Source organism: Ruditapes philippinarum, unplaced genomic scaffold, assembly GCF_026571515.1.
Source record: "Ruditapes philippinarum isolate M1 unplaced genomic scaffold, ASM2657151v2 ctg1923_1_1_1_1, whole genome shotgun sequence".
In the NCBI taxonomy this organism is placed as follows: Eukaryota; Metazoa; Mollusca; class Bivalvia; order Venerida; family Veneridae; genus Ruditapes; species Ruditapes philippinarum.
Genome location: NW_026858983.1, coordinates 55404 through 80392, shown reverse-complemented (window position 1 = coordinate 80392; position 24989 = coordinate 55404). Strand labels below are relative to the sequence as shown.

General features: G+C 33.6%; 2 protein-coding genes across 15 annotated transcripts in view; one reads left to right on the top strand and one right to left on the bottom strand.

The window, feature by feature from the left end:
- Positions 1–24989, bottom strand: part of LOC132754861 (uncharacterized) — a 103527-nt gene that overhangs the window by 26357 nt on the left and 52181 nt on the right. For 4 of the 11 annotated variants that reach the window (XM_060745604.1, XM_060745605.1, XM_060745601.1 and 1 more), the window contains exons 2-7: positions 22189–22834; positions 21846–21899; positions 21098–21586; positions 20896–20952; positions 18867–19343; positions 18357–18539 (exon numbers count right to left, since the gene is read on the bottom strand). The exons of 3 other annotated variants lie outside the window; for them this stretch is intronic. In XM_060745604.1, coding sequence (XP_060601587.1) covers positions 18357–18539; positions 18867–19343; positions 20896–20952; positions 21098–21586; positions 21846–21899; positions 22189–22834 — 1906 coding nt within the window. Of the gene's footprint in view, positions 1–13653; positions 13775–18040; positions 18206–18356; positions 18540–18866; positions 19344–20895; positions 20953–21097; positions 21587–21845; positions 21900–22188; positions 22835–23649; positions 23871–24989 lie in introns of those variants that run through there. 4 more of the 11 variants (XM_060745607.1, XM_060745599.1, XM_060745600.1 and 1 more) reach the window with 4 other exon arrangements.
- Positions 1–24989, top strand: part of LOC132754864 (solute carrier family 12 member 8-like) — a 115070-nt gene that overhangs the window by 60031 nt on the left and 30050 nt on the right. The window contains exon 13 of one of the 4 annotated variants that reach the window (XR_009629135.1): positions 8462–8580. The exons of the other annotated variants lie outside the window; for them this stretch is intronic. The gene's annotated coding sequence lies outside the window, so the exon portion shown is untranslated. The remainder of the gene's footprint in view (positions 1–8461; positions 8581–24989) is intronic. 4 annotated transcript variants of the gene reach the window in all.

Here is a 24989-nt window from a genome sequence, read left to right as displayed (position 1 = left end):
AAAATACGTTATTATTCATGTATTGCTATGAGAAAATATTGTCGACTTTAAGAAATAAAAAGTAGCAAACCGCCTTCTAACTCGATACTGTCTTTGTTTTTCCCTTGTCAAGTATAGCAAATAATTGTTTTATTTTCGGACGAACGTAAGTGAGGGAGAAAATAAAATAAAATTTCATGTCACACACAAACAAACAAATATCCTCTATATTATTTGCAATTGGTCAAACAAAAATGGTTCTACACAGCCACACAAGTGGTTCTAAGTAACTGCTCAGTGGTTGTACTAAGATTGACTAGATGTTCTACTCAGCTGCTAAGAGCTGTTATTAATACAGTGCAAAGGAGAGCAAAGAGATATGTCAATATCGGATGTCAAATATCAGCGATAATTACATATAATTACGTGTCTGACATTCATTTCATACCTGCTTAAATGATTTTTATAAAATCTGAGTTCAGTGTCTTTTTTATTAATGCCCATTGCATTTTTTCCCTGACCATTTACTTGTCATCATTGCTATGAAATATTTTCATTATGTAACAACAGCATAGTTTTAGACATGGACATCTGCTTCTGTATATGTTTTAGATGAACTTTCATAATTTCTAGACATTTAATTAATTAGTCAAAATTGTTGATTGTTTATAGATGTGTATTGATTATTGATTGACAGAAAAGTATCAACAATACATCAGTATTGTTTCTATCGATGACAGCTCTAGTTCTTCTCAGCTGCCAAATAGTTCAACTCAGCTTGTAAAATCACATTATTGCGAGCCTCTGACGAGCATTATATTGTTTTATTCAAAAAGTTCAATAAATTTAGTATCGAATCTACACAAATTTAATATTCTATCTATCACATATATAAAATAAAAACGATAAACTGTTAAAATAAAAAAGTTATTATGCCCCCACTTCAAAGAAGAGGGGGTATATTGCTTTGCATTTGTCGGTCCGTCGGTCCGTAGTCCAAATGGTTTCCGAGTAATGACTAAAGAACCCTTAGGCCGAGGAACTTCAAACCTGACATGGTGATTGGTCATGACAAGTACATGACCCCTATTGATTTTGGGGTCAAGGGGTCAAAGGTCACGGTCTAATTGACCTTGTAGGTAAAAACGGTTTCCGATCAATAACTAAAGAACGCTTAGGCCTAGGAACTTCAAACATGGCATGGTGACTGGCCATGACCAGTAGATGACCCCTATTGATTTTGAGGTCAAGGGGTCAAAGGTCAAGGTCACATTGACCTTGTAGGTAAAAACGGTTTCCGATCAATAACTAGAGAACGCTTAGGCCTAGGAACTTCAAACTTGGTATGGTGATTGGTCATGACCAGTACATGACCCCTATTGTTTTTGGGGTCAAAGGTCAAGGTCACATTGACCTTGTAGGTAAAAACGGTTTCTGATCAATAACTAAAGAACACTTAGGCCTAGGAACTTCAAGCTTAGTATGGTGATTGGTCATGGCTAGTAGATGACCCCTATTGATTTTGGGGTCAAGGGTTAAAGGTCACGGTCTCATTGACCTTGTAGGGAAAAACGGTTTCCGATCAATAACTAGAGAACGCTAAGGCCTAGGAACTTCAAACTTGGTATAGTGATTGGTCATGACCAGTAAATGACCTCTATTGATTTTTGGGTCAAAGGTCAAGGTCACATTGACCTTGTAGGTAAAAACGGTTTCCGATTAATAACTAAAGAACACTTAGGCCTAGGAACTTCAAACTTGGTATGGTGACTGGTCATGGCCAGTAGATGACTCCTATTGATTTTGGGGTCAAGGGGTCAAAGGTCAAGGTCACATTGACCTTGTAGGTAAAAACGGTTTCCGATCAATAACTCAAGAACACTTAGGCCTAGGAACTGCAAACTTGGTATTGTGATTGGTCATGACCAGTAGATGACCCCTTTTGATTTTGGAGTCAAAAGGGTCAAAGGTCAAGGTCACATTGACCTTGTAGGTAAAAACGGTTTCCGGTCAATAACTAGAGAACGCTTAGGCCTAGGCACTTCAAACTTGGTATGGTGATTGGTCATGACCAGTAGATGACCCCTATTGATTTTGGGGTCAAGGGGTCAAAGGTCAAGGTCACATTGACTTAGTTGGTAAAAACGGTTTCCGATCAACAACTAAAGAACGCTTAGGCCTAGGAAATTCAAACTTGGTATGGTGATTGGTCATGACCAGTACATGAGCCCTATTGATTTTGGGGTCAAAGGTCAAGGTCACATTGACCTTGTAGGTAAAAACGGTTTCCGATCAATAATTAAAGAATTCTTAGGCCTAGGAACTTCAAACTTGGTATGGTGACTGGTCATGGCCAGTAGATGACCCCTATTGATTTTGGGGTCAAGGGGTCAAAGGTCAAGGTCACATTGACCTTGTAGGTAAAAAGGGTCTCCGATCAATAACTAAAGAACGCTTAGGCCTAGGAACTTCAAACTTGGCATGGTGACTGGACATGACCAGTATATGACCCATATTAATTTTGAGGTCAAGGGGTCAAAGGTCAAGGTCACATTGACCTTGTAGGTAAAAACGGTTTCCGATCAATAACTCAAGAACACTTAAGCCTAGGAACTTAAAACTTGGTATTGTGGCTGGTCATGACCAGTAGATGACCCCTAATGATTTTGAGGTCAATGGGTCAAAGGTCAAGGTCAGATTGACCTTGTAGGTAAAAACGGTTTCCGATCAATAACCCAAGAACACTTAGGCCTAGGAACTTCAAACTTGGTACTGTGATTGGTCATGACCAGTAGATAACACCTATTGATTTTGGGGTCAAGGGTCAAAGGTCAAGGTCACCTTGACCTTGTAGGTAAAAACGGTTTCCGATCAATAACTAGAGAACGCTTAGGCCTAGGAACCTCAAACTTGGTATGGTGATTGGTCATGACCAGTACATGACCCCTATTGTTTTTGGGGTCAAAGGTCACATTGACCTTGTAGGTAAAAACGGTTTCTGATCAATAACTAAAGAACACTTAGGCCTAGGAACTTCAAACTTAGTTTGGTGATTGGTCATGGCTAGTAGATGACCCCTATTGATTTTGGTGTCAAGAGGTCAAAGGTCACGGTCTCATTGACCTTGTAGGTAAAAACTGTTTCCGATCAATAACTAGAGAACGCTAAGGCCTAGGAACTTCAAACTTGGTATGGTGATTGGTCATGACCAGTAAATGAACCTTATTGATTTTGGGGTAAATGTGTCAAAGGTCAATGTCACATTGACCTTGTAGGTAGAAACGGTTTCCGATCAATAACTAACGAATGCTTAAGTCTAGGAACTTCAAACTTGGTATGGTGATTGCTCATGACCAGTACATGACCCCTCTTGATTTTGGGGTCAAAGGGTCAAAGGTCAAGATCACATTGACCTTGTAGGTAAAAACGGTTTCCGATCAATAACTAAAGAACGCTTAGGCCTAGGAACTTCAAACTTGGTATGGTGATTGGTCATGACCAGTAGATGACCCCTTTTGATTTTGGAGTCAAGGGATCAAAGGTCAAGGTCACATTGACCTTGTAGGTAATAACGGTTTCCGGTCAATAACTAGAGAACGCTTAGGCCTAGGAACTTCAAACTTGGTATGGTGATTGGTCATGACCAGTAGATGACCCCTATTGATTTTGGGGTCAAGGGGTCAAAGGTCAAGGTCACATTGACTTAGTTGGTAAAAACGGTTTCCGATCAACAACTAAAGAACGCTTAGGCCTAGGAACTTCAAACTTGGTATGGTGATTGGTCATGACCAGTACATGACCCCTATTGATTTTGGGGTCAAAGGTCAAGGTCACATTGACCTTGTAGGTAAAAACGGTTTCCGATCAATAACTAAAGAATCTTAGGCCTAGGAACTTCAAACTTGGTATGGTGACTGGTCATGGCCAGTAGATGACCCCTATTGATTTTGGGGTCAAGGGGGTCAAAGGTCAAGGTCACATTGACCTTGTAGGTAAAAACGGTTTCCGATCAATAACTCAAGAACACTTAGGCCTAGGAACTGCAAACTTGGTATTATGATTGGTCATGACTAGTAGATGACCCCTATTGATTTTGGGGTCAAGGGGTCAAAGGTCAAGGTCACATTGACTTAGTTGGTAAAAACGGTTTCCGATCAACAACTAAAGAACGCTTAGGCCTAGAAATTTCAAACTTGGTATGGTGATTGGTCATGACCAGTAGATGACCCCTATTGATTTTGAGGTCAAGGGGTCAAAGGTCAGATTGACTTTGTAGGTAAAAACAGTTTCAGATCAATAACTAAAGAACGCTAAGGCCTAGGAACTTCATACTTGGTATGGTTATTGGTCATGACCAGTAGATGACCCCTATTGATTTTGGGGTCAAGGGGTCAAAGGTCACATTGACCTTGTAGTTAAAAACAGTTTCTGATCAATAACTATGGTTTCCGATCAATAGGTAAAGAACGATTAGGCCTTGAAACTTCAAACTCGGTATGGTGATTGGTCATGACCAGTAGATGACCCCTATTGATTTTGGGGTCAAAGGTCAAGGTCACATTGACCTTATAGGTAAAAACAGTTTCCCATCAATAACTAAAGAACGCTTAGGCTTAGGAACTTCAAACTTGGTATGATGATTGGTCATGACCAGCAGATGAACCCTATTGATTTTGGGGTCAAGGGGTCAAAGGAAACATTTACTTGAAGTTAAAAATGGCTTCCACTCTATACCTAAAGGATGCTTGGGCTAGGAACTTCAAACTTTGTATGATGATTGGTCATGACCAGTAGAGGACCCCTATTGATTTTGGGGTGAAAGGTCAAGGTCACATTGACCTTGTAGGTAAAAACGGTTTCCGATCAATAACTAGAGAACGCTTAGGCCTAGGAACTTCAAACTTGGTATGGTAAATTAACTGGCCATTAAATGGGCTTTGATGGCATGCTTGAAGGTGTGGGAAGATTGAATATCTCTAAGATTTTGAGGAAGGCCGTTCCATAGTAAAATATCTTTTAAAACCCAAAGGTTTTCTACCAAAGCTTCCAACCTTTGGTAAAGAATATCGTCCTGTGTCACTAAAAGAATAGCTTACACAGGAATCTGATGTTGAAAGTTCAGACACTCTGGACCTGGTACAGCGGTCATGGACCTGATTAAGGGGTACAAAATGCCCCTTAAGGTATTTTGGGGCTGTGTCAGACTTTATTTTATGGACATGGCAAAGAGTTATCTAATCAACTCTTTTGGAGACCGGTAACCAGTTAAGAACCTTAAATTGCTCTGGCCCAACATGTGACCTGCTGTCCTTATTCAAAACAAAACGAACCAATTTATTCTGGGTTGTTTGGAGCCTTTTCTTCCAATACTGAGTCAAACTTGGGTACCAAAAAGAACAAACATAATCAAAATGGCATTGAATTAAGGACATGACCAAGAGTTTCCTAGTGTGGAGATCCAAGAATTGACTTTTCCTATACAAGTATTTCAGCCGGGCATTTGCTTTCGTAACCACTGACCGTGCAATTTCTTCACAGGAAAGGTTCTGGTCCAAAGTTGCACCGAGATATTTAACTGTGCTGGTAGCCTGGATATTTATACCATTACATGAAATATTTAAATTACCTTTTAACCTTAACCTTGGTTTTGAACCAAACAGAATAGATTCTGTTTTGCCAAGATGAAGTGAAAGCTTGTTATCGACAAGCCATTCACTAACATACTCCATCTCAAGTGATATGGTTATTGGTCATGACCAGTAGATGACCCCTATTGATTTTGGGGTCAAGGGGTCAAAGGTCAGATTGACTTTGTAGGTAAAAACAGTTTCAGTACAATAACTAAAGAACGCTAAGGCCTAGGAACTTCAAACTTGGCGTGGTTATTGGTCATGACCAGTAGATGACCCCTATAGATTTTGGGGTCAAGGGGTCAAAGGTCACATTGACCTTGTAGTGAAAAACAGTTTCTGATCAATAACTATGGTTTCCGATCAATAGCTAAAGAACGATTAGGCCTTGGAACTTCAAACTTGGTATGGTGATTGGTCATGACCAGTAGATGACCCCTATTGATTTTGGGGTCAAGGGGTCAAAGGTCAGATTGACTTTGTAGGTAAAAACAGTTTCAGTACAATAACTAAAGAACGCTAAGGCCTAGGAACTTCAAACTTGGCGTGGTTATTGGTCATGACCAGTAGATGACCCCTATTGATTTTGGGGTCAAGGGGTCAAAAGTCACATTGACCTTGTAGTGAAAAACAGTTTCTGATCAATAACTATGGTTTCCGATCAATAGCTAAAGAACGATTAGGCCTTGGAACTTCAAACTTGGTATGGTGATTGGTCATGACCAGTAGATGACCCCTATTGATTTTGGGGTCAAAGGTCAAGGTCACATTGACCTTGTAGGTAAAAATTGAATCCGATCAATAACATTAGAACGCTTAGGCCTAGGAACTTCAAACTCGGTATGGTGATTGGTCATGACCAGTAGATGACCCCTATTGATTTTGGGGTCAATGGTCAAGGTCACATTGACCTTGTAGGTAAAAACCGTTTCCGATCAATAACTAGAGAACGCTTAGGCCTAGGAACTTCAAACTTTGTATGATGATTGGTCATGACCAGCAGATGAACCCTATTGATTTTGGGGTCAAGGGGTCAAAGGACACATTTACTTGAAGTTTAAAATGGCTTCCACTCTATACCTAAAGGATGCTTGGGCTAGGAACTTCAAACTTTGTATGATGATTGGTCATGACCAGTAGAGGACCCCTATTGATTTTGGGGTGAAAGGTCAAGGTCACATTGACCTTGTAGGTAAAAACGGTTTCCGATCAATAACTAGAGAACGCTTAGGCCTAGGAACTTCAAACTTGGTATGGTGATTGGTCATGACCAGCAGATGACCCGTATTGTTTTTGGTGTTAAGGGGTCAAAAGTCAATGTCACATTGACCTAGTTGGTAAAAACGGTTTCCGATCAACAACTAAAGAACACTTAGGCCTAGGAACTTCAAACTTGGTATGGTTATTGGTCATGACCAGTAGATGACCCCTATTGATTTTGGGGCCAAGGGGTCAAAGATCAGATTGACTTTGTAGGTAAAAACAGTTTCAGATCAATAACTAAAGAATGCTAAGGTCTAGGAACTTCAAACTGTATATGGTTATTGGCCATGACCAGTAGATGACACCTATTGATTTTGGGGTCAAAGGCCAAGGTCACATTCACCTTGTAAGTAACAACGGTTTCCGATCAATAACGAAAGAACACTTAGGCCTAGAAACTTCAAACTTTATATGATTATTGGTCATAACCAGTAGATGACCCCTATTGATTTTGGGGTTAAGGGGTCAGTGTCAAATTGACTTTGTACCCGAAGATGGTTTAACTCAACAAGTCAAGTTGTCTTGATGTATAGTTTTATAGTAAACTAAAAATGCTTTTGGTATACACATTTGAAGGTCTTATGTAATATACCACAAACAGAGCAGGTAATTCTACTTATAAAGAATGAAGTATGGTAAGTATTGTTTTAAGTGTACATGTACTTTACTGTGTCATAGACAGACTGTAGGCTATCCTTTAAACACAGCAAAATAACTGGGGGTCTGTACGAATCATGTGTTCAAGACTTGTGTTTTCTTTCCTTAAATATAATCTGGATAATTCCGGACTGGTCCTGGACAGGAAGTGTTAATTACTGTCCAGAACTAGCATGTAACTGGTTCATGACTGGTTACATCCACAACCTCCCCTTGACAGGATAGAAAAAAATTATTGTCCTGTAAAATGTTCCAGTCCACTCGAATTCCATACTGACTATTCTTGACCATAATTCGTGCAGACCCTAGATTGACTTTGTCATAGACACTTTTATGAAAGGGACTTAACCCACATTGCAGGAATGAAATTATTTTTCTCTTTTTTGAGTTTTATGTACCATTTGATGTTGGTCTGGACCAATAACTTTTGTGTAAAATTTCAGAGCGTAGTGAAAGATGACCCAATAATGAAAAATATTTAAATGCCAACTAAAAGCAGACTATGATTTTTTTTTCAATTTATCAGTATCTGTTAAATATGTTTCTGTTGTAAGTGCCTGTTTATTTTAGACATTGTTCTTTCTGTCAAAAGTATCACATTAATCAGGTCCATTTGGCCTCAGTAAATATCACATTAACAAGGGCCATTTGGCCTCGGTAAATATCACATTAACAAGGGCCATTTGGTTTCAGTAAATATCACATTAACCAGGGCCATTTGGCCTCGGTGAATATCACATTAACAAGGGTCATTTTGCCTTGGTGAAAAGCACATTACCCAGGTCTGTTGATTTTGATATTCACTTCATAATCATTCAATTATTGTTTTTTTAATTCACATATGTATTGCTGTTGTGGAAATGACTTAACATTGCTTTGAGAATTATATAGAATAGTTTCATGTTGATAGATGTGTTTTTTTGTTGTTTCAGACTTTGGTGTGTGGGGTAATAATGTTTGGAACACAGTGGATTTATGCTCTCAGTAGAAGTCATTGCTGCCATAGGTGTCTACATCTACATAGGCCAGGCTAACCCCGGCTACTTCCCAGGTAAATCTTTTATGCTTTCAAGCTAACCCTGGCTATTTTCCAGGTAAATCTTTATGTTTTAAGCTAACCCAGGCTACTTTCTGGGTAAATCTTCATGTTTTCAAGCTAACCCCGGCTACTTTCAGGGTGAATCTTCATGTTTTCAAGCTAACCCTGGCTACTTTCTGGGTAAATTCTCACCTTTTTAAGCTTACCCTGGCTACTTTCAGGGTGAATCTTCATGTTTTCAAGCTAACCCTAGCTACTAACCTGATAAATCTTTATGTTTTCAAGCTTACCGCTTACCCTGGCTACTTTCTGGGTAAATCTAATGTTTTCAAGGTTACCCTGGCTACTTTCTGGGTAAATCTTCATATTTTCAATCTATTTGGTAAATATTCATGTATTTAAGCTATCCCTGGTTACCTCCTAGGTAAAATCTCCATGTTTTTAAGCATTACACTTATAAGTTTTTTTTTTAATTACGGGTATAGCTTAGAATTTAAACTTCTATTATTGGGATGAAATCAGGTCTACAAAGATGTATAAGGTAAGATATCATTAACTTTAAAAATATTATCACACTGTTTAAATCTACTTTTGAATTTAAATTAAAATAAAAGTAAAAAGAAAGGTATAAATATTTTTCGTTAATTGTACTTATGGGCGTAATGGGGTTGATATGCCAGGGTTCTGGAGCGATAAGTATCAGGTTTGGAATAAGGTGCTGACTGTTAAAGAGTTGACTTTTCACTTGTTCACTCACTAGGATGTGTGCATATTGTCAACTGGTTTTAATTAAAAATTTATTTAAGTTCTGGTGTGATTTTGTATTTGTGTAGTGGTAAACGGAGCCCAAGAAAGAAGTAATTGTTTGCTCCCCAAACTCCAGCAGTTACCACCCCTGCCCTGCAACCCAGGCTTACAGAAGACAATGAGAATTTTTTGCTGGTAGGGCGCTAATCACCAATCAGAATTTGGCAGGGAGAAATTTGAGAAAGCTGATGACAGTGAAGTAGCTTCCGCTAAGGGATAACCTTTTAAAATTCTTGAAACTTAAAGCCCGGAAAATTATGTTGACAACGAATTCAAATTTCCTTGCCAAAAATTTTGAATTGTCCCAAGGGGAGAGAAAATTCCATTGGAAGCAAATGTTAGGAGTTAAATTGTTCTTTGACTGCCAAGATATTTTCAAATAAATTTGTTGTTTAAAAAGAGATAAATGTAAACCTAACATTTAGATAGGTAAGCTAGCATTCCAGATATATTTTACAAGTTTAAGCTTGACTGAACGATTTAGAGTTATCACACTGATTTTGATCAGATTTCTGGGTTAAAGTTTTTGAGCCGTAGAATATTCATTACTATATTTCAAGGAATTTATTTCAAACTTTATATGTATATGTTCTTATGATACCCTTATCATATATGACAATATGACAAGATTGGTTAAGTTAAGCACATATATTAAAGAATAAACTAATGAAAGGAATTGATTGCAACTTCACACTCTTATTTGAGAGTATTAATAGGAGATCACTGTCTAAGGCCAATAACAGGGGGGTATTGAAGTATGGCCCCGTTTTGAACTGAAAAAAAAAACTACCTGATCAAGGCTCTTGTTTTTAATCAAGCAATGACAATAGTTGAAACACACTGTCCTACTTTATCATTAAATAGTTATCTAAATAAAATCTAATGTGGTAAAAATTAATGTTATAATTCTCCGAACTTAACTTTGATATTGTATCTATGTTATTTTATTTAAGTTTGTTTGTGTTTGAAGCCAAAATTGTGTAGTTTTGGCAGGAGATAGTGCAATTTTAATATATAGTGTATATTTCTTGTGTGTACAGTTGATATATTGTGATGTTGGTAAAGTTAATGTTCAAGTTGTGATATTTACTTTAATTTTTTTATAGTTGTATGTTAGTGACATTGGTAGAATGGAAAGATTCTTTTTTCAAAATGTTTTAGCTCAACTGTTTGTAGAATAGAGGAACTATTACAGAACCCACTCATTGCTTATGCGTCTACATGACTGTTGTTTTAATTTGAGGCCAAGTTTATATTTTGTTTTAACTTTTTAAACCACTGATGGTAATTTAATTACTGCAGAAATATTATTGTAATATCAGCGAAAAAAACCAATGATTTTAGCATGATATTAGACAGAATTATATTTCTTTACTGCTTAAAAAAATACTAGACTAGAGTATACAAGATCATTATTTTGAGTTGGTTTAGATGTTAATTAAAACTTGTAAATTATTGTCTTTGGAACGATTAAGTCTTGCTTAAATTCTGACCGAATTATAGCTTTCTGTGAATCTATTCTGCATTTCCAGAGCCTTGTTTTACTATCAAATGCAGAGAAAATTAGAACGCATTTACTTCTGCTATTTATTAACAGGCTTAATCAATTAAGTTTGAAATATTGTCAAATTTGCTGTATTGGCTGACTTTAAATGTTTCCATTTTACCTGTTCTGATCAGAATATTATCATCTCCAGCTATTACTATTGTGGTTTTTTGACGTGACAGAAATGAAAATATCTGTTAAGATTTTTATATCATTTCATGTAGGTCTAAACCAATAGCTTATGTGTAAAATTTGACATTATTAGCTCACTCCGGATTTTTTTCAGAATAACTGTTTTAATGCAAACAATAATCTTAAAACGCTTTTTACTCTTTTCGGGCTGACAAACACTCTACCTATTGACTTTTAACTTAATTCTGAGTAAATTTCATATTAACTTTTTTCATTTTTTCCCTTTTAAGGTGACCAGATTGATCATTTTCAGATTTTCATATTTAAAGTTTAAAAGCTGGTGGACCTCAGGGGAGTTCCCTTAAAGACGTTTTCCGGAGTTTTCATATAAAATAAAGATATATAACAGAAACATTTTAAACGAAAAAATGGGGTCACCATTCTCATTTTTTGAGTTATCTGCCCTTGAATTGTCATTTTTGTAAAATTCAAGGGCTGATATTTTAAAATGAAGCGAAACTATACATTTTTTCTTCTTATTTTCATGAAGCTTACCTTTGTCTTAGTCAATATGCAAAGTTTCAAGAACAAATTTAGTGTGGATAGTTTTTTTTCCACACTTCTCCTCTTTACCTGTGTATTTTTTTCTTAAACAAATTGGCCTAGTTTTTATGAATTTAAAGAAACTTTATTTTCATTGAAAAGAAATTTACAGAAACGATATAAGGAAATTGCATGTAATTATGTATTGTATTCAACAATAAAAAGAAAAACATTATCCAGAAGTAAAAACAAGAATTCATTTACGTATATGTTATCTAAATTATAAATTATCTGCTCTTTAAATGGCTTCAGATACGTAGGAATTCTGATTCAGAGGCAGATAACTCAAAAACGAGAATGGTGACCCCAATTTTTTTTCGCTTAAAATGTTTCTGTTATCAAATTCTAACAGCATGCCAAGTTTCAAGAAATTCTCTAGAACAGTTTTAATTTTGCTTATATGTCTATATGAAAACTCCCTAAAACGTCCTTAAAGGAAACTTGTGCGACCAACTGTTTTTAACTTACTAATGTGTAATCTAATAATCAATCACTTCATATAAACAGAAGCATATATGACTGGACAGTAATAATAAAGAAAAATTTATTAAATGAAAGCTGATTTTATTTACTTGATCCAAAAAACACAAAGATGTTCAATGAAATAATATGTACAAATGACATAACAAAATATGAATAGAATTGAATATGTGAAGCAAAATTCAAAATACTTACATGCGATATGTAGAGAACATATAGAACATATTTTCTATATGTGTAAAGGATCTTTAAGGCACCATGTAAAATTCATGATTGAAATACTGCATAATTACATATAATAGCACAAACATTATTGTTATTATTGTAAATGTACGATATTGTTGTTATTGTACTTTTATTTACTTGTATTATACTGTATTTTTTGACATGTTGATAACATTATTTTTGAATAAAATATCATAAAAACTATCCATACAATTTGGGTGTTTTTTTTTCCAAATTCATACTAAAATAATCATTAAAATTTACACTTTTGTCTTGTAAAAGGAAGAAATAGGATGTGTCTTAATACTAGTAAACAATTAAATTCTTATGTTGTATTGTCAAAGTCAAAATTTATAAACATATATCTTGCTTTATCTACACTATGAAGTTAAAACAGAAAATCATTTTTGTTCCGCCATCTCGTGAGTGTGAGGAATAATTTCAACTTTACACTATGCGAGTAACAATAAAGTATACTATATATTAAGAAATCTTAACTTTATTTACTTGTCCATTATATTATCACGGTATCCTATTTATTCATCTTGTTTGAGTTTCCCCTCGTTTCCTCAGTTGAAGGACACTAATTGTGTTTGACATCCCTCCTGCTATCAGAGCATTATTTTTCCTATCAAATGTTAATGTATATGTATCTATCATGCCAGATACCTTTGTTATGGCTTGAAGTATAGTTCTACCATCTTCACTTATTTGTAAAATATCTTCATTCCTATCAGTTACATAAACATAACCTGGATCATCTACACAAACTCCACAAGAGATATTTATGTCTAGATTGTTTAATGTAAACAAATGTGTTCCCTTTTTTCAAAGGTAACAAAACTCAAATTTTTAAAAATGTAAGGTTTCAAAATTTCCTTTTCCCAAACATTATCACAAAACATATTGTTTAAAAAATTTGAACCCATTATTAGTAAAAAAATAGCTGCGCTTTTTACCACCCGCTATAAAATAAAAAAAACCATTTAAAAGTCTCCCAAAATTTCATTTTGATTTTCCTGACAAACCAACCACTACAAAATTTAATGGGGCAAAAGGAAACTGGGTAATTTATTTCTTGTTTGTATCCAACCCAACTGAAATTTTCCCAAAAAAGTGATAAAACCCCACCAAATTTTCACCAAAATAGCAAACATTATATGGGCCACAGGGAAATCACACACACAATCATTAAAACATGTTATCAAGTTTTCAAAATTTTTTTACTGTAATCTTTTTTAAAACAGAATTTTCCTTTAAGGGTTTGTAAAACAACTACCAAAAATCAAACAATCCTCACTATCACCATTGATCTTGATGTTAATTTCACGTTTCTCTTTGACTGACCATAAACCTGCCGACATTGACTTCGATCTCTTTACACTGAAATCAGTTGTCTCAGTCGGTAACTCACTGAAATAGGACATATATTAATAAATTTTTAAAGCGATATAATTTTTTTCTTGGGAATTGGAAAAAAGGTCAAATGTGTAAAGTAAAATTATCAAATATTGAGCAGTGATAGATTTTTATTTAAAAAATGTTTTTCGCAAGAAATGTTTAAATTCAATATTGCAGATTTATTAAAGATACTTTTAGATAAAGTGATATAAATAGCAAACATTTAATGATTTATTGATAAAACTGCTCTAAATAATAAATAAACTTATGTCTTTATAAGGTCAAAAAAGATAAAAATAAATAAACAAGAAAAATTGTTTTATTTAATCTTTGTCTGCAGTTAATACATAGCATTTAGCTAGTCAAATTCATTTATTTAAATGTTCCATCAGAACACCCTCAATATACACACTATAATATTTACTTTCATAAAGTTTCAATTCATAATTGATACACAAATATAATTATATTTGAGTATTTGTAAACAACTGAAGTAAGTTGTGTATTAAAGTATTGAAGAAATAACACATTTATTAAATAAAGTGCATGTATATAAAATGGTCGTCCCTTAATATGAGCTCATATTTACTTGATATATGAGGAGTTATAAAAATACGAAGTAACTTCTGCATTTGACGTCAGAGAGCTTTAAATTGCTGGTATTTGTAAGCTTTATATTATTAAATCAGATAAGAAGACTGAAAATTAATACCTTAAGGTATAATTGCCTAATTAATGCGATAATGCACAATAAGCAAATGAATGTTCCGGAGAAACTAAATGTTTTAAGATAAATATTAATGTTTATTTTGGTTAATCGCATGGAGGATATTGTATGAGTGTAGATTAAATCCTATTTTCATTTTCTGGCGAGTATTATATTGTGTAATTAATTGAGTTCAATAAATGGCGAGAATTATATTGTTTTATTCAACGAGTAAATTCTTTAATTTTAGCATTGAATGTGCATGAATATATTTTTTTTGTCACACTAATAAAAAGAGTCATTTTTTCTTTGAAGCGCCTATGTAACGCTAACGTGTGTGCTGTGTTTATGAATGTAATGCAAATAATGTCGCATCATAGTGTTATTACATAATTAAATTAAGCTTATACGTTTTTAAATTGTATTGTCAAAAAAAGAAAAATGTACATGATCAACAGAAAAGTTTTTTTATTAATACCAATTTATTTCTCATCTTGTGGCTGACATGAAAATATTTTTTTATACCATTCGATGAATTTTTTTAAAGCAACATGTTCATGTATGAAAAAAATAAGCATACATGTTACTGACTTCATAATTGCCCCTTATGTATTATGTTAAAAAATTGACGGACGACTAGCAATTAGTGACTCACGTATAGCTAGAATTTGTGGCTAATGTACGGGTCCTTTCGAATAGCCACTTCCTTGACAAATAACGTCGTCGTAAGTGATGTTGTGAAATTAAATAGAAAAAAAATCATTGTCGCACCATCCATTTTATCATAAAAATGGGTAGCACATTGTCTTTCCTACATTGGTACTAGCACAAACATTTTTTTTTAGGCACACGGAGAAGTTTTAACGAAGTGTACATTTGTAAGAACACTTATGCAACGTTGTTCTTGGCGCCGTAAATCTGCCAAGCCCCGGGTAGTGTTGATTTTGCCAAGTAAATTTTTTTTTAAAATGTTTTGGCAAATTTGTCAATTTTATTTTTTAAAAAAAAAACCCCCTGCCCCTTTTGAAACCTTAAAAAAATTTTATTGCATGGCCCCTGTATAATTTTTTTCTTGAAGTCCTTTTCGGTTTAAAAACATATTATAAAACTGCCCCGTTTTAAAGGGGTTTTTTCATTGCATAAAACGGAAGTTTAAATAGATTTATAAAACCCCCGACTGTGTCAATTTATGAAGAAATCTCCCCTTTTTTTCTCTAAAAAAGAAAGTTTTCCCTTTTAAAAAATTGGTTTTTTAAAAATTTTTGACATTTTTATAGGGCCGGGAATAAAAGTTTTCCAAGCGGGTCCGGGGTTAAAACATAAACCCCCTTTTTTTGGGTTTAAATTTACCCCAAAATTTGGGAAAAACCCAACTAAATACCGTTTCCCGGTTCGTTACGGATACACCGGTCTCTTAAATGACCGGTGTACACAATGGCTAAGGGAATTAGTCCGAATTAGACCTAATTAAGAACATAACACTCTTCGTGATATTTCTAATTTTCTATTATTATTTTACCGTTTAAGGTGGAAAAACTTGCATGATGTGTTTGTAAATTATCAATGTTTCTTTAATATCTATCTGAGATTTTACAAACAATAAATTGTTTACAGTGAAAATCCACAGAATTAAAACATTCGTTTGTGGCATCTGCCATAAAAGATAGAGATATTTTCTGCGTAAACTTGTGTGTTTACTTTATTTTATTTTGCACGAAATTATTCATACAAAGGTATTCAATCATTTTCTTAAACAGAAATATTGTTTTATTTTCGACCAAGACCAAAGACCTTCTTCTATTGATCGATTATTGTCAACTATATTCCTGATACAACGTTATTTTATTTCTATTTTTTTTCCCCAAACAATGTTGAAAATAGTTAAATGAAATATCTTTAAATCATTATAAATGTTCCCCGCAGGAAACCATTTTACTTGTAGTGTAATTGTTAGCGTTGTCTACTATAGGTTCCTGCACTCATTCGGTATCCTCAATATATGAAAATTAGAATGAATAGTTATTTTTATAATATGGAGAGCCAAGACTTTTCTCTGACTATGTATTCGCATAACATGAATTTTGATTTAAAATGAAATCAAAAAAATTTTAAAAACCATTTTATGTCTTTTCATGTAATGTTTTTAAACTGGGAAATATATATATTAATTTAAACTAACCCCTTCCAGATGAGGGAAAATATTTTTAAAAAATCAATTTTATAATTTAATAAAGAAAAGTCTAAAAAAGACAAATAGGTAAAAATTTTTGTGTCTTCGAAATTTCCGGGGGGCAAAAACGAAATGGGAGAAATCCGCAAACCCCTTTCATATAGACACCCCTATTTTCCCTAAAATTTTCGGATTATTCCTTTTGGCTAGTGGGGAAAAATAGGAAAGGTTTTAATACAGGAAAAATAGGGATCAAAAAGCTAAAAAAGGGATGACCAAAAAAATGTTTTTTATTTTGGGCCCTTTTTTAATCCCTTTTTCAACTGCATTTTTGATTTTGTATTCCTGAAATGAAATTTTCATGTACATATATTTTGAGGGTAATAAATAAGGGTAATTCTATGCCTTCCTTAATGATAATAATGGTTTGAATCGACAAGTGAATATGGTGAATTGAAAGTGATTGATTGAATTAAAGTAGACAAGGATGAATATAACTTAAATATTAACTTTGTGGATTAGAACTGCATTTTAAAGTCATTAATTTGTCACTAGTAAACATTTATGTAACAAAAAAAACCCAAATAAATCAATATAAAAAAGGAGGACAATATTTTTTTAATAAAGGGTTATATCTAGTATTATCTACGTGTAAAATTGAAGTAATTCATAAAGATACGTGCGTTCTTCACTGAATATTGATGTGAATATTTCCTTAAAGACATACAAACGTACTCCAAGATAAGTTTAAATCTTGCACTTATACCGGTATTATTATTAATACACATAGTATTTCTTTTGATAATCTATAAAGGGCCTTAGCTAAAATGCAGAATCAGAGTTTGATTATATTTGATTAAATAACTCAAAACTACTTTTATAGCCAGATGGAAAACTGAAAATCTGTATCTCACAATGACATATGTGCACTATTTTGTTTTAGTTTGATAATGCAATTGATTTAAATGTTATATTTTAAACAAAATGAAGAAATAAAGAGATAAGTAGTAAAACCAAGGACAATGGCGAATAAGTTATGGCGTGAAGAGCTGCTTCACTTCTTATTTAATGCGTCACTCCATAATAACTTATATATACTTATTAGGTTTAATAATTATACAGATGCACTGCACTTGTGCCCAGTAAGATCTGGAGTTTAAGTTTTATTACTAAATGAGCTGTAGTGTTATGTTTGAAATTAAAACAATGATGGACTGTAAAACGAACAGATGAAAGTATAAGCAACCAGACTAACTGCGCCAAAACTATATACAGCTGTTTCTGTTCCGCTGCCTTCCGCGAGGATTGATAGTAGCTCATTATTATAATAACTGTTTTGAATATTAATCTTATTAATATAAATGATAATTAAGTTGAGACAAATCTTCCCTTTGTGCTCTACCTTGAAGTGACGTATTTTCTGTAGAAATCGGAAGCAAGATTGGCTCTTGTGACGGTATCACTGACAATGGTGTTGTGTAGTTCTTAGACAGTGCGGTATTTGATATGGTGCCTAAAGAATGATTTGTATCGAGTGACTGTCCAGACACATGACCATATTCTAGTCCTGTATTAAAAAGAAAAAAAGAGACATGTCATTGTATATTCAAGAGAAGATTACTTAAAAAAAATTAATTACTAGAAACCTAGCACTGGTCAAAATGTAATGGCATAACATATACATTTCATTTTAGACAAAAATTCCGTTCGTGCTGTACCTTGAAGTGAATTATTCCCTGTTGAAACCGGAATCGTGTTATGACTTGACAGCAAGAATGGCGCATGTGACGGTACCACTGACAATGGTGGAAGGTAGTTCTTAGACATTGTGGTATTTGATATGGTGCCTATAGAATGATTTGTAGTGTCTATCGGTCCATACACATGTCCATGTTCTAGTCCTAAGAGAAAATGAGAAATGTCATCTTCAATACAAACAATTAAACACCATTGTATATCTTTAAAAAACATCAAATTTCTATAAACTATACAAGAAACCTGACACTTGTCAAAATATATGCCTTCAATGGCATGCATCAAAGACAAATTATATTTCCGCCAGAATCGACATAAGCGTCAATTATTTTGATATGTATATTTTTCAATCTTCACCTTGACATGACATAACAGGTCACAGATGTAGTAACTGTATCATTAAATAAAAATAAGTATTGAAAGCAATACAGCGATGCTACGATATATAACACTACGCGATAGGCTCAACTTACGTTCAGTAACCTCTAATTTAACGAAAGTTGTTTGTAAAGGTACTTCCACCACGTGGTCAAGAATGGCATGCCGTCCAATTTCGTTGATACAGTTTTCTAGTTTACCCTTTTCACAAGTTATTACCACGTTAAAATTCCCTGCTATAACTGCTCTGTACAGGTGATCAAACATGTTGTACCATTCGTACACATCATTTTTTTCATAACGATATTTTCCAGCGAATTCGTCAATGATAACCAAGCAGCTGTTTGTAAAGTCAATGTAATTGACATCACTTGGTTTCTTCAGAAGTAAACATTGGGATGATTCATAAACAGACGCCAACGCAACAGCTACAGAAGTTTTACCATTTTTCTTAGGCCCTGTTAAGACTATTGCTTTACATGCCTTGAACTTCTTTTTCGCTGTCTTGATAACATTCGCATCCACTTGGAGGCTGAACACCTGATATTCCCTCAAAAAATTCTTCGTCATCACTTAAATATAAAAATAGCAAGCAAAAACACACCATTAAAAATCATTGAATTTCATCATGGTGAACAGTCTCATTAAAAAATCTTTTTCAAGACGAAGAAATAGTCGATACTCACTTGAATTTTGACCTCTGTATGTAGCATTGACCTTGGCTATAGGGACCTAAATTGTACACAGCACATGATGCCTTACAATGTGAACATTTGCAACAAGTTAACAGTGGAATGTTATATTACATGGGACCGCTAAGTTTGACCTGTGACTAAGATACTGCTTCATGTCAAGTAGTAGAAATACTAAGATCCCTTCATACATGTAAAAGATATACTCCGGAAAAAATCTTTACATTCAATCATTTTTAGTGACATTGATCTGCATATAATTGTCATTCTCAGTATCGCGATTGTGAACATTTGTGGTATAATCCCTCATTCAAGTCTCAAAATCCTGTATATACACAATTTCTTTCTGACTGTGAATTGACCAAGTGACCTGCTTCATTCACGCAAACCCATTTAGCAAGTAATATCAAGATATGGTCATGCATGTAAAGATCTCACAGGGTAATTTATTATCAAATAAATATATTGAATAAATATATTCTTCCTTGTCTTTCCCCTTTTCATCTTTTTTTTTAATTCATATTTACTCCCATAGCCTCATTTTCATTACTCATTTATCATACACTAACTATTAACTAAACTATGGTGATAGGCCTCAACATTTCGCTCGTAATTTACCGCCACGCATGCGCACTACAGATTTGATGTACAGTTGCTTATGTGAAAACGTAACATCTGAATTTGTGATTCTTTATTTTATTATTTCGCTGTCTCTGTGTGATTTGAAGGTAATTTACAAAATTAAGTGTATTGATGTATCTTCATTCTTCATTTTCTCATTCATCGTTTGTTTCATGATTTTGAAAATTTTGCATGTTTATAGAATGCACTGCTGATTTGAAACACAATTATTTATATAAAAACATAATATCTGACTTTGTGATTCTTTATTTCATTATTTTGCTGCGTCTGTGTGTTTTGCAGTCCCATCATAGAAGAGACCCTACGAAATCCTCCGAGTAATGTAGAATGTAACATATGCTCTGGACAAAATCTGTCTATTTTTTTATTTGGTGACATTGACCTTTCATATTTTGACCTTGATTTGTTGGCAATACCAAGTCTCATTGATTTGAATATTTGAAGTATGATCCCTTAAAAACTAGGTATCCATAGACATCAACATATATTTAAGAGACATTTTTACGCATAATACTCAGCATCGTAATGTTGTAAAAGATTTATGCTAAATTATTTCAAAATCTTGCAATGCATGCAGAAATTTACTTACCCGAATGGTTTTCTTTCTGACCTCTAAGTGTGACATTAGAGATCTGGTTCATGCGCGTGAAACTATGTCTTTTGGAGATGAACATCTGTATATTATTATACATAAATCTCCCCATGTGTGTCGAAGATATGATCCAGATTTAACTGTGCGCCAGCCTCGCTCCCATCCTATAGATCTAAGTAAAAAAACAAAGCAACTTACCTACCAAATTTTTGGATACCAAAGACGATTGTGCGTATTGATTTTGAATTCCACGTCCTGAAATGATAAATGATTCTGGTTTGTGAAAATCAAACACATTGAGTAATAAGATAACAATTTCTCACTTAAAATATTGATAGGAAAGATTTACAAGTACATGTGTGTTATATTTTATCAAACAATTGTATAACAAATAATTTACCTATAATAAGGTCAGCCGGTTGGCTTGCACTTGTATCAGTAAACACCTTCACCACTTCGTCTAAGATTTCATGGTCATGACGCAATTTACACTCTTGCAATATCTTAAGGTCTGTTACTATGACAATGTCCAAGGCTTTATCGCCATTATCACTCTTTGTTGAATGCTTCATGCTTGTAAATATATCTTCCATGGCTTTTGCTTTGCTTTCATCATAAGAAATTCTTCCAAAAGGATCTCTACATATAACCAAGTCTACATCTTCAGGGTCAATGTGCCGCCAATCAGACGACGTGTGCATTTCTACCCTTCGTTTGTGATTATAGTCCATCCCCTTTACTGCTGCAAGAGCGGTCTCAAAGTAACGACTATTGTTGCATCCTGTTACAACCACATGATGGCAATCTCTCAGTTTAGCTCGAATATCTGTCACTTCATTTGGTGGGTTGAAATCGTCTGTTAGTTCTTTCATCGTTGACTCAAACCCCGCTTACAAATAGAAAATGATTGTATGCACCAAACGCCCTCGTGAAACATATAATTAGCAAAAATAACAAACGTACTTATATTTACTTTTTTTATCAAAAATATATTGTTATATATATTTTTTGAAGTAATGTATTAGATCAGACCAGATTAGATGAGAATATATAATCAGATTCGAAGAGAATACAAATGTCTCCATTGAACGTTGAAAAGTAATGTAGATATTACTATTCGAAAGTTGTTTCTTTATTTATAAACCTACCTTGTAGCCGTGCCAGAATATCATCAGCAACTTTGATTCTTTTATTTTTGTCCCCTGAAGTAAAGTATATCAATTTCCAATAAACCGAAACATCAATTAGGTTTTAATTTTCCGAACAATGTCGAAAATAAGTAAAATAAAAAAAATATATACAATTTTGAGATTTGTGTAAACAAATTGACTCATATAACTTTGAAAAGTTTCAATAATTTCACTTAGCTTATCATATCAAATGTTAATGTTGATTGCAATAAATAAGAACTAATACTAAGACATGATCTTATAAAAAATAAAAATACATGGCAATATAAACCTTGAGTTGATGTATGATTGTGAAACCTACCTGAAGGTCCTGGTTTCTGGACCGTCACTTGTCTGAGTATGGAAGTTGTTTCTTCGGCATTTGCCTGCACTTCATTCATAATGTTTAACAACTGCTTAGAGGTGTCTTCATGCCAAATACGTAAACAGTCAATGAGATTCGGTAGATGATTACATTGTACCTGATTTATTTTCCGTAGTAAGGATGCTTGATCATTTGGATCAAGCGCGTTCTTTGCAATAAGCCTAATAGAAGAGTCCAATCGTCCCCAATAATCATCGAAGTCATCATTTGAAATATTGCCAGTATTTGGGTTATGCTGCAACTCATTCCGAATCTCTCGAATTTCAGTTTTCAACGCGAAGATTTCGAGTGGCTGCAAGCGTGCGGCAAAAAGTTCTGTTATCAATGTTACCAGTATTGAGATGTCCCATTGGTTTTCATCAGTGGTGCCGTTAACAGGATACACTAAATCATACTGATCTCTCCTGAGCTTTTTGTTATTAAATAATTGCATCACATCCCAATGTCTGTGAGATAGGTATGCATCGACTGATGTATAAGTGTTCCCAGCATCAGTTTTGGCAAGTTTGACAAAATATTTCCTTAATACGTCAGCACATATGTCTACCACAAAGCAAACAAGTCTATAATATTTGTCTGCCATCTTTAAAATGGAAAAGTAATAATTAAGGAAACCCATTATAAATATATACAAATAGCATTATTTGTTTCTTAATTTTTGTAGAAAAAAATGTGCATGGATTAAATTAGCAAAAGTTATACAAATGTTGATAAATATCAATTAAATAATGTGCAAAAGTTACTTATCAAAGTATCAGTTATACTCCATTTTTATAGTTCAATATAGTTAAATTATTGCTGCACGTTTTTTAAAGTATTTTTATATAGAATAAATAGCACAACCAGGATTATCTAAGGTAAACCCGGTTTTATTACAGTTAAAATTGGCAAAAAAAGACAATTACAAGTTTATAAAATATTTCGCTGATATAACAGTAATGTCTTATTATTCATCTTATGCTAGGGTATCTTTCATGACATCGTTCACGAGGAAATAAATTGAGTGATTATCTCAGGTAAAACCGGTTTTATAACAGTTAAAATAGGCAAGAATAGATAGTTATAAAGTTTATAATTAATTGTACTGATATAACAGTAATGTCTAATATATTCACCTTATGCTAGGGTATCTTTTAATGACTTTTTTTCATGAGAAAAAAAATAGTGAATTGTAAAATATGGATAAATTTCATACCTATTTCAGACTAAATTTCTCGACAAATTACGCTTTGACCAATCTTTATAAATTTGTATTTCATTATATTTTAACGTTAATCTTTTCCAATATCTGTCCGGTTTTATACATAAGTATTTTATACGTTACAGTGAAATTAAATGAGCTATAATCAAGTGAGTTTAACAAGGCTACACAAGGAGTAATTTTAAAATAGATTTTACCTTTCTCATTAAGATTATATCCTAACTGACGCCCTTCTACCTTTCGCTTCGTAGTATGAGTAACGTAGCGGAAATGATTTTAACAACTTATCAGATGGAAAACCATTTTCATTATAAACAGATACAGCTATGGGAATTTTACAGCTAAAGATATCACACGATACACTATTTAAAGAAACATTTCTAAAAATAGCTAAATGAATTACGTGGATATATAAGTTCAAAGCATATCAAATTGTACTGCGCGACGAGATATTGTGCTATTTTCGTATCTGGGCAATATCTCGCCCAGAACGAAAATATATCAGAATCAAGCTTTGGCACGTCAATATATTTTGACAAATCACATTTTGGCATGTTTTTATTTCTGCGGACTTTATTTCTGCGGCATAGTCTTTGGACAAAACGTGATTTAAATTCTGCGGCTCATCTTATCAAAGTCTAATTCACATTACTGTAACTATTTTATTTGCATGTACACATCCGTATTAAAATTTTGTTTATCTTCGTCACTGCAAAACTATATAGTAATTACAAATAATTATATTGTTTGCTTGCAAACAAATATAATGTGCAACAATAGACAGTATGCATCTTTTGATAAGCGTGAAATGACGTGTGAAAAATATACCCCGATAGTATCTTTGATTTAATAAAATTAATAGAAGTTTATCGTAAATCAGACAACAATTAATGTATACGACGATTATTTAGCAGTATAAGGGTTAAAATGGTTTTAATGATTTAGTGGTTAACAAACCTTTTTAGCGTACAGGCAAACACTATGATGTTTAAATATCTTTTTCATAAATTGGCATAATTAACAATAGGTACATCCTAACATCACATATTACATACTTAGCCGAAAGCAATTTTATATAACTCGATGACCCGTTATAATCCGTTAGTCGTTATTACTTTAGATGAAACAGGTCATAATGTAGGACATATATCGTTAAAAATAAAAATAATTAAAGTTTCCTTTTAAAAGGAAAGGCCTGCACAGTTGTGCCTTCATCCCAACCCTTTAAAATCGTTTTTATTTGTTTGGTTTCAATTTATTATCACAATTTTTTTGAATAACGGTATTTGTATATCATAAAGGGTTTATTTAGTTGGGTATTTTTTTTGGAAAAACGAATATTTTTTTGTCAAAACGATTTGAAATCTATTCTCTATTGTATAAAGCTAATAAAGAAAATGATCAATCGTAAAAATTCAAACGTGGAGATCTATCTTTCATACTGAAGGGAAACAAGTGTGCACATTTCATTTCCACTTTTTCGCAGAGAAATCATTCGTTTGCTTTATAGACAAGTAAATGCACTAAAATACTTCGT